A 9,073-nucleotide genomic window follows, 5' to 3' on the forward strand; every position below is an offset into this window, starting at 1 on the left:
CGTCACCCAGTGTTCTCACAGGGATCCCATGTGTGTGGGATCCATTCTCATGGTCACGTGTGTCTTTATGTTTTTGCACATCTGTGAACATGCACCTGTGTGTCTCAGAGAGGAGCCCATTTGGGAACCAGGAGAATGTACGCTGGCGGAAGAGCGTCACACACTGGAGACAAACCTCGGACCGTGTGGACAAGTGGGTGTGGGCAGGAAGTAGTTTGCTGGGGTTAGACCAATTTCCAGAGAACTGGCGCTCCCCCCAGGGCAGCCGAGGGAGGGGAAAGACCTCAGCCATGGGGTGGAGTCTGGCCCTGAGAGGCCCCCTCAATCCCTCCTGTCCCCTCCAGGACCAAGGATGAAATGGAACACGAGGCCTTGGTGGACGGGAACTTGGCAACCGAGGCAAGCCTGGTGGTTCTGGATACACTGGAGATCATCGTGCAGGTAGGCGGGCTTGATCCAGCATCTCCCTCACCTCTGACCCCACTACAGGGCCTTGTGATCTCTGACTCCAGAATCCTTCTCCTTCCCTGACTCCATAACCACCCCAGTCTCTAACAGCTGGATTTCTGGCCCCCCAGACGGTGATGCTGTCAGAGGCCCGGGAGAGTATCTTGGGCGCGGTACTAAAGGTTGTGTTGTACAGTCTGGGCAGTGCCCAGAGTGCCCTCTTCTTGCAGCATGGCCTGGCCACACAGCGGGCCCTGGTATCCAAGGTGAGTACCTCTGACAGCCACACTTCTTAAGAGTGACAGTCACAGCCCATTCATTGAACGACTGTTGTGTGCTCAGCAACTCCATGAGGCAGACACTCACTCCTTAGCTACAGTTTGCAGAGGAGGGAAACGAGGATCAGAGTGGCAGAGTTACTCACCCGGAGTCACACAGTAAGGGCTTAAACCCAGGTCTGACGCCAAAACCTGCTGGGCTTGGCCAGAGAAGGCAGAACACAGACCGATGCTTCTGCCCATGTCCCCATCGGGGACCTTCTGAGCCAGAACGGGGAGGGGCTGACTGGTGTCTGTCCCGCCCTGGGGGCCAGTTCCCAGAGCTGCTGTTTGAGGAGGACACGGAGCTGTGTGCCGACCTCTGCTTGAGGCTCCTGCGACACTGCGGCAGCCGTATCAGCGCCATCCGCACGCACGCCAGCGCCTCCCTCTACCTCCTCATGCGCCAGAATTTCGAGATTGGCAACGTAAGTGGGGGTGTGGGGGGGGGGCGGTGATCTACGGCTCTGGGGAGGGCGGCCGACTAGGGGTCTTGATGCGATAGACGCGGGGCAGGAGGGGAGAGGGGTGAAGTCAGCGGGTTGAGCAGGCTCTGGTGTGAGGGTCCGAGGTCCACAGTCAGGCGTGCTCTTCCTCCCCGGCCCACCCAGAACTTTGCCCGCGTGAAGATGCAAGTGACCATGTCGCTTTCGTCCCTGGTGGGGACAACGCAGAACTTCAGCGAAGATCACCTGCGACGTTCACTCAAGACCATTCTCACCTATGCCGAGGAGGATGTGGGGCTGCGGGACAGCACCTTTGCTGAGCAGGTGACCCCGCCGGACCCCCGCCCCACCTTCCGCAGCCAGGGTCTTTGCCCTGCCGTGCTTGACCCCTGACCCCACCACCTCGGCTCCGTCACTCCTGGCCAATCCCCTGCTCCAGGTCCAGGACCTGATGTTCAACTTGCACATGATCCTGACTGACACGGTGAAGATGAAGGAGCATCAGGAGGACCCGGAAATGCTCATTGACCTCATGTACAGGTGAGGAGGGCTGGTTGGAACCTTCCGCCATTCACAGACAGGTGAGGGGAGAGGAGGTGGTGAGCGTACAGGTAATAAGAGAGACAAGTAAGGAGGGACAAGTGAAGAGGGACCAGGAGAGGAGACACGTGAAGACGACCAAGTGAGAGGGCAGACAGGTGAGGGGCCAGGTGAGCGGACAGGTGAATGGAGAGGTGAGCAGACAGGTGAGGGCAGGTAAATGAGCAAGTAAAAATGGTGCCAGATGAACATACAGATGAGGATGACAGAGGAGCACAAGAATAAGTGAGGGGGACAGGTGGGAGAGACAGGTGAGGCGCTAACCCATGAAGGGGTGACAGATTAGGGGAACAAGTGATTTGGAGGAGAGTGAAGGGTATTTAGTAAGAAACTGGGGAGTGGGAGATGGGGGCCCAGGTGATGGAGACAGGGAAGGCAGGGGGCATACAGAAGGGATGGGCCTGGGCAGACCCCACTCTGGGTCTGGGCAGACCCAGAGTGACACTTGTGGGGGGTAATGAAGAGATGGACAGGTAAGGAGTGGGGTAAGTTAGGAGACAGGTGAATGGGGTAAAGGTGAGGAGATTGGCTGGGGCAGATGGGTGGGGTCACAGGTGAAGGGGATGGACAAGTGAGGGGTGAGCAGGGGGGCAAGGGGAGTCTCCATCCTCCTCACATCCCCCCTCACCTGGGTTCTAGGATTGCCCGGGGCTACCAGGGCTCCCCAGACCTGCGGTTGACATGGCTGCAGAACATGGCGGGGAAGCACGCGGAGCTGGGCAACCACGCGGAGGCTGCGCAGTGCATGGTTCACGCGGCCGCCCTGGTGGCCGAGTACCTCGCTCTGCTGGAGGACAGCCGCCACCTGCCTGTGGGCTGCGTTTCCTTCCAGGTGAGCGGCGGGGATGGGGGGACGGGGGGTGGGGTCGTGGCGGGCAGGGAGTGGCACACGCGGGCCGAGGACCAGGCTCTGACGCCACCTCCCACCCCAGAACATCTCGTCCAACGTGCTGGAGGAGTCCGCCATCTCTGACGACATCCTGTCGCCTGATGAGGAGGGCTTCTGTTCTGGGAAGCACTTCACGGAGCTGGGGCTGGTGGGGCTGCTGGAACAGGCGGCCGCCTACTTCACCATGGTGAGGCCTGGGGCTGGGGCGGCATTGTGCATCTGCTGATGGGCCCGATACCCGCTCCCGGAGACGCAAGGCGAAGCTGCTGCCGGGACCCTTTCTGGGCAGGGGATTTGTGGAGGAGAAGGATTGGGATCCCTCAGAGGCCCCGTTACCTGCCTTTCTCCCCGTAAAACCCTTGACGCATGGTCTGGATATAATAAGTCTTGAATATATTCAGTTACCATTTTAAATTCTTTTTTTTTGTTTTTTTCTTTTTTTGCCGCACCGTGTGGCTTGCAGGATCTTAGTTCCCCGACTAAGGGGATTGAACCCAGGCCCCCCTGCAGTGAGAGTGTGGAGTCCTAACCACTGGCCCACTAGGGAATTCCCTAAAATTCTTTTTTGTTATAAAAAAATTTCAAGAACACATAAAAGAAAGTTGTATCCCCACCACCCCCCATACCCAGCACTCAAATTCAGTGACCACCTATATTTACCATCCTGTTTCAGTTCTTTGCATCAAGCCTTCTTTCTTTTTTTCCTTTTTTTCTAAAGGTTTTTTTTTTTTTTTTTAATGTTGTTTTTATTATTATGATCACTTCGCTGGAGTCTCAGAGACAGAGGCCTTGGGAATAAGCCAGATGGTATACACAGACCTCTAACAGTCAGCAAATAGCTAAGGATACCTGCCGTGTGCCAGGCTTGATGCTGGCCCTGACTGGGGGCCAGCGGCACTCAGGAGCGGCCATTACCATGTGCCAGGAGGCAGTTGGGTGTGGAGGTCTTAGGCACCATGGCAGAAGGGCCAGCCTTCAGGTCCTGGCCCTGGGGAGCCCCTCCATGTCTCTGAAGTTCAGTTTCCCCTCTGAGGAATGGAAAAAAAAGATGACTCCTCCCACCAGTGAAGGAACATGGGTAGAGTGTACATGTACACAGCACCGGGTCCATAGTAAGCATGGTGGAGACCACAGAGGATGTCTGCAGGGGCTGAGTGGAAAGGCTGGTGCCCCATCTGGGGCAGGTGTGGTCAGGGTGGGCTTCCTGGAGGAGGTGATGGAAGATGGCGCCCTGGAGGGTGGGTAGGAGCATGGAAGGAGGGTTGTTCCAGGCAGGAGAGAAGATCAGGGCTGGTGCTGGATATCCTGATGTTCCACCCCCAGGGTGGGCTCTACGAGGCAGTGAATGAGGTCTACAAGACCCTCATCCCCATCCTGGAAGCCCACCGCGACTACAAGAAGCTGGCTGCTGTGCACGGCAAACTGCAGGAGGCCTTCACCAAGATCATGCACCAGGTGGGCCCAGGACGCCCTCTCAGACCCTGCCCTCGGCCCCAGCCCCTGGCCCCTGCTGGGCTCAGCTGACCTTGACCCTTCTGTCCCCACCCACAGAGCTCCGGCTGGGAGGTGAGTGGCCACCTGCCTCTGGTCAGCAGTGGTCAGGGACCACCAGGGGGCGCTGGAGGAGCACAGCTGCCTGGCCGCGGGGGTTCAGTGGGCGATGACGCACCCCACTACTTCCCCCCAGAGCCCCCCTCCCTGCCCCAGATCTCCAGGGCAGCCTGTGACTCACCCAGCTGGGAGCTCTCCAGAGACACCCCTCCCTCAGGCAGGGCCAGCTTGGTCACTGCCTGGAAGGGGGGGCCTCCAACTTCCTCTATCTCTGTTTCTTTTTGTCTCTCTCTTTGTGTCTCTTGGTCTCTTTCTGTCCATCTCTCCCTGTCTCTGTCTCTCTCCTTGATCACTCTCTCTGTGTGTCTCTCTTGGTTTCTGTCTCTCCCTGTCTCCCCGGCTTCCCCCAGGATCTCTGCTCCTCATTGCCCCCCTACTAACGTCCCCCCCTCTCCCGCCTCTCCCCTACTTGGGTCTATTTTTAGGCATCTCCTAGTTTGGGGAGAATTTTCTGGCCAAAGATGGCAGGAACCCAGAACCAAGGGGGGAGGACTGGGTGGGAGCTGGGCGGGGCGGGCAAGTCCCCTCCCTCCCCGGATCTCCTCTCTCTGCCCATGGAATAGTTCTCATGGGGCAGCAAAACCAGGACTCTGGGGGTTGGGGGCTGTGACCTCTGACCTCACCCATGACTTTTGTCTCTCTGCCCCCTGCTCCCCACCTCCATCTCCTGGTGCCCACCTCACCCTGCCTGGATCTGCCTTGGTGAGTGAACATGGAGCCACCCCCATCCTTCCCGGTGGAAAGTAGTCTACCTGGAGGGAGGGGGACCTTCTTGGCAAACTTAGATCTGGGAGGGGAGGGGATGCACTGGAACAAGGGAACCAGAGCCTCTGTCCCAGAGCAAGAAACAGCCACGCCTTCCCTCAGTCACTCATGCATATATTGAGCACCTACTGTATACCCAGACCTATAGGCATTGAGGACCTAGTTATGAGCAATAGGGCCCCAGTTCTCATTTCATATTGAGATCCAGACTCTGAAGAACTGCGTGGGTCATGAGGGAGAATCAGAAACTAGGGGTTTGTGTTAAATGAGAATGAAGATTTGGGGGAGGTAGGAGACAGGCTGGGGAAAAAGAGTGAGGGTGTGGGCAATTGGCAGTCATCTGGGTCCATGCCCCTCCCTGCCTGTGCCCGGGATGTGATGTTCTTGTGGTGTCCGGGGTCCTCCGCCCATGCCCACCTCTTCCGCACATGGGGCCTGAGGACCCATGTGTCTCTGGCGTAGGGGGACCTCCAGCAGGGCCTCCTGGGCAACAACAGCTTTCCCACAGCCCCAGCGTGTGTTCGGGACATATTTCCGCGTGGGCTTCTACGGTGCCCGCTTCGGTGACCTGGATGAACAGGAGTTCGTGTACAAGGAGCCGTCCATCACAAAGCTGGCCGAGATTTCACACCGGCTGGAGGCACGTCCTGGTGGTGGGGGGGGTGGACAGGGCACTGGGCTGCCCTGGGGCGGGGTGGGGCGGGGTGCCCTGGGATAGGGCGCTGGGGCTGCAGCTGTGCAGCTGTGAGTCAGCCCCGTGTCCTCAGGAGTTCTACACGGAGAGATTCGGGGAGGACGTGGTCCAGATCATCAAAGATTCTAACCCTGTGGACAAGACCAAGCTGGACCCCCAGAAGGTGAGGGCTCCTGACTATCCCCCCAGGGACCCCGAAATCCTATATTCAGGGAGACTCCAAATACTATAATCCTGTGGCCCCTCAAATCCTATATCTCTGGGAAACTCCAAAGCTTATCTCCCTCGGGGACCCCACGTCCTATTCCTCAGGGGATTCCCAAACATCCAAGGGAGACATAGGGAGACCTGGGAACCCCAGATCCAAAGCCCCCAGACCCAGGGAGGCCCAAATCCCCTTTCTCCAGGGATGGGGCCCCTGCGGGAGGCCAGCAAGCCCCAGGTGTGTGTATTGGGGCTGAGAGCCTCACCCCTGAGCCCCATGCCCCAGGCCTACATCCAGATCACGTACGTGGAGCCGCACTTTGACACCTATGAGCTCAAGGACCGGGTGACCTACTTCGACCGCAACTACGGGCTGCGAACCTTCCTGTTCTGCACGCCCTTCACGCCGGACGGGCGCGCACACGGAGAACTGCCCGAGCAGCACAAGCGCAAGACGCTGCTCAGCACAGACCACGCCTTCCCCTACATCAAGACACGAATCCGCGTGTGCCACCGGGAGGAGGTGGGCGGGGCCCAGGCCTGGGGGAGGCCCAGGGAGGGGAGGTGCAGAGACCCCAAAACCAAGGGAGGCCGGGGACCCCAAAACTCCAACCTCCAGACCCCAGTCTGCAGACTGAAACCCCTACTTCCAGACCTTGCTGACCCAAGGCTGGACTAGAACAGACCAAAGTTATCAGAACCAGACAAAGGCAGCTGAACCTTGACCCCCACCCTGCCAGACCCAAGCAGGCAGGAGCCCCAGACCTGGTTCCTTACAGCTTCGTGGACCCCTGTCCACCCCCAGCTGGGGTCCAAGCTGCCGTGGGCTGGGTTGGGTCAGGACATCCTCAGGCCCCGACGCGTGCCTGCTCATCTCCACCCCGCAGACAGTGCTGACGCCAGTAGAGGTGGCCATTGAGGACATGCAGAAGAAGACTCGGGAGCTGGCCTTCGCCACCGAGCAGGACCCGCCTGATGCCAAAATGCTGCAGATGGTGCTGCAGGGCTCCGTGGGGCCCACTGTAAACCAGGCACGGCCGGTGGGGTGTGCAGGCTGCCTGAGGCCCCCGGGGGCCATGCAGACATCGTCACAAGCCCCTATCACCCCACAGGGTCCACTGGAGGTGGCCCAGGTGTTTTTGGCCGAGATCCCGCAAGACCCTAAGCTCTTCAGGCATCACAACAAGCTGCGGCTCTGTTTCAAGGACTTCTGCAAGAAGTAGGACTGACCACCCCCCGCAATCAGAGTCCCTCTAACCCCCGCATTATGGCTCTCTGCCTATCTGACTCCCCAGTACAGCCTGTCTATCAACCTGAGCCCCCATTGTAGCCTCTCTGATTTCCATTAAGTCATATCCACCTGTCATACCCCCATTATAGGCTCCTCTGCATGCCTGACCCCAGCTCGCGGGCTCCCCACCTCTGGTCTTGCTTTGTCTTCTGAGTGTCAGCCCCTGAGCATCTCCTGCCATCTGGTCCTCCCTCAGGTGCGAGGATGCGCTGCGGAAGAACAAAGCCCTGATTGGGCCGGACCAGAAGGAGTACCACCGTGAGCTGGAGCGCAACTACTCCCGCCTGCGGGAGGCTCTGCAGCCCCTGCTCACCCAGCGCCTGCCTCAGCTGCTGGCACCAAACGCAGCCGGCCTCAGGTGCCTGCCACCCTAGAGAGGGAGAGAGGGGGCAGGCAAAGCCAGGCAGAGCGTGGGGGACGTCATAAACGTGCACATCAACACGGGTGCTCAGGGCTTTGCACAGTCATGTGAATACTCAGACACATACACATATTCAAGCTCTGGGCAACCGTTTCTGATCATTTCCCAGGTATGTGACTTCATTTTTCTGAGCCTCAGTTTCCACATCTGTAAAATGGGCGTGATTCATATCTCCAGTGGTGGATTCTAAGAATTTCTGATTCCATGACCAGATCAGAACCAATGTAAAAGGAGCCAGGAAGACCATAGAAGACCTCCTTGGAGGAGGAGGGGGGAGGAAAAGGAGAGGGGGGAGGAGGAGGAGGCTGGGAAGCATTATGGAGTTGGGGGCCCTGTGGCCATGTTGATCCACTTCATTCGTCCCCCAGGAACTCCTTGAACAGAGCAAGTTTCCGGAAGGCTGACCTCTGAGCCCACAGGGCCTGAAGCCACACCCAGAGGAACCAGCACCCTGGACTCAGCTGTCTGTGCCTTCCTGACAGTCTCCCCTACTGCCCACTCAGCCATGGGGTGACCACATCGCACATGGGTCTGGGCCCTCTGTCCCTTTGTTCTCGTCTGTGTGCACTGATGCTTCTTACCTTTTCTAATTTAAAATGGTTTTTATAAACAGCCTGTGTGGTGTGGTCCCTGGGAGCTGGGTCCCGTGTGCACCCTCTACCCGCACACCCTGATAGTTGATGCACAGACACTGAGAACCAGTTGGGTGCCAGGGACACAGCAGTGACAATGGATGCAAATTTCTGCCCTTGTAGAGCTGACATTCTAGTGGGGAAGGCAACACACAAATGACAATGTCACATGTGTGCAGGGGGAATAATAGTAACATTTATTAAACTCTCATTAAGTGTCCAGCCCTGTATAATTGGCTCCCGCAAAGACACTGCCCTGTTTATGGGCCTTTCTGCCTGAGGGACCTCTATTAGGCCCTTGCCTCATGGTTATAGAATCATCTTAACACCACTATCAGGCAGGCAGCGTTCTTAGCCCCATTTTACAGATGGGGAAACTGAGGCAGCAAGTAAAGGCTTGGTGGTGTTAGGATTGGAGCCCAGGTCTGGCTGGCAATGGAGCCCAGGCCTTAGCTACAGTCTGTGCAGTCTCGCGCTGACCCAGCCCTCCCTTCCCGCCCCGCGGTGGTCACGCCACCGTGTACCAGGCCTGTGCTGGGCGGCTTCCAGCCCTGAGCCGGCGGGGGGGAGGGGTGACCTCCCGCAGCCGCCGCCGCCGCCACCACCGCCCTCCCTCCAGGAGCTGGACCCAGGCCAGCCCCGCCCTCTCCCGCCCCCCGCAGCGGCCCAGCGGCAGCTGTCGCGGGGAGGATAGCGGTGGGGGGACCCTGGCCCGAGGACAGGAAGAGGGGGCGAGGCCGGATACCCCCACGCGCG

At 58.6% G+C, this 9,073-nt stretch overlaps 1 protein-coding gene across 5 annotated transcripts in view; it reads left to right on the forward strand.

Annotated features, from left to right (window-relative positions):
- The window catches only part of DOCK6 (dedicator of cytokinesis 6), a 42,213-nt gene extending 33,916 nt beyond the window's left edge, over positions 1 to 8,297 (forward strand). For 3 of the 5 annotated variants that reach the window (XM_068536941.1, XM_068536943.1, XM_068536944.1), the window contains 17 exons: positions 109 to 193; positions 345 to 441; positions 579 to 713; positions 1,040 to 1,192; positions 1,376 to 1,534; positions 1,650 to 1,750; positions 2,450 to 2,642; positions 2,743 to 2,886; positions 4,023 to 4,154; positions 4,251 to 4,265; positions 5,590 to 5,715; positions 5,843 to 5,932; positions 6,260 to 6,496; positions 6,861 to 7,004; positions 7,086 to 7,192; positions 7,461 to 7,622; positions 8,054 to 8,297. In XM_068536941.1, coding sequence (XP_068393042.1) covers positions 109 to 193; positions 345 to 441; positions 579 to 713; positions 1,040 to 1,192; positions 1,376 to 1,534; positions 1,650 to 1,750; positions 2,450 to 2,642; positions 2,743 to 2,886; positions 4,023 to 4,154; positions 4,251 to 4,265; positions 5,590 to 5,715; positions 5,843 to 5,932; positions 6,260 to 6,496; positions 6,861 to 7,004; positions 7,086 to 7,192; positions 7,461 to 7,622; positions 8,054 to 8,096 — 2,123 coding nt within the window. In that variant the 3' untranslated portion in view covers positions 8,097 to 8,297. Of the gene's footprint in view, positions 1 to 108; positions 194 to 344; positions 442 to 578; positions 714 to 1,039; positions 1,193 to 1,375; positions 1,535 to 1,649; positions 1,751 to 2,449; positions 2,643 to 2,742; positions 2,887 to 4,022; positions 4,155 to 4,250; positions 4,266 to 5,552; positions 5,716 to 5,842; positions 5,934 to 6,259; positions 6,497 to 6,860; positions 7,005 to 7,085; positions 7,193 to 7,460; positions 7,623 to 8,053 lie in introns of those variants that run through there. The other 2 variants (XM_068536942.1, XR_011073230.1) reach the window with 2 other exon arrangements.
- The last annotated feature ends 776 nt before the right edge of the window (positions 8,298 to 9,073 follow it).

The sequence above is a fragment of the Eschrichtius robustus genome, chromosome 2 (assembly GCF_028021215.1).
Source record: "Eschrichtius robustus isolate mEscRob2 chromosome 2, mEscRob2.pri, whole genome shotgun sequence".
Lineage (NCBI taxonomy): Eukaryota > Metazoa > Chordata > Mammalia > Artiodactyla > Eschrichtiidae > Eschrichtius > Eschrichtius robustus.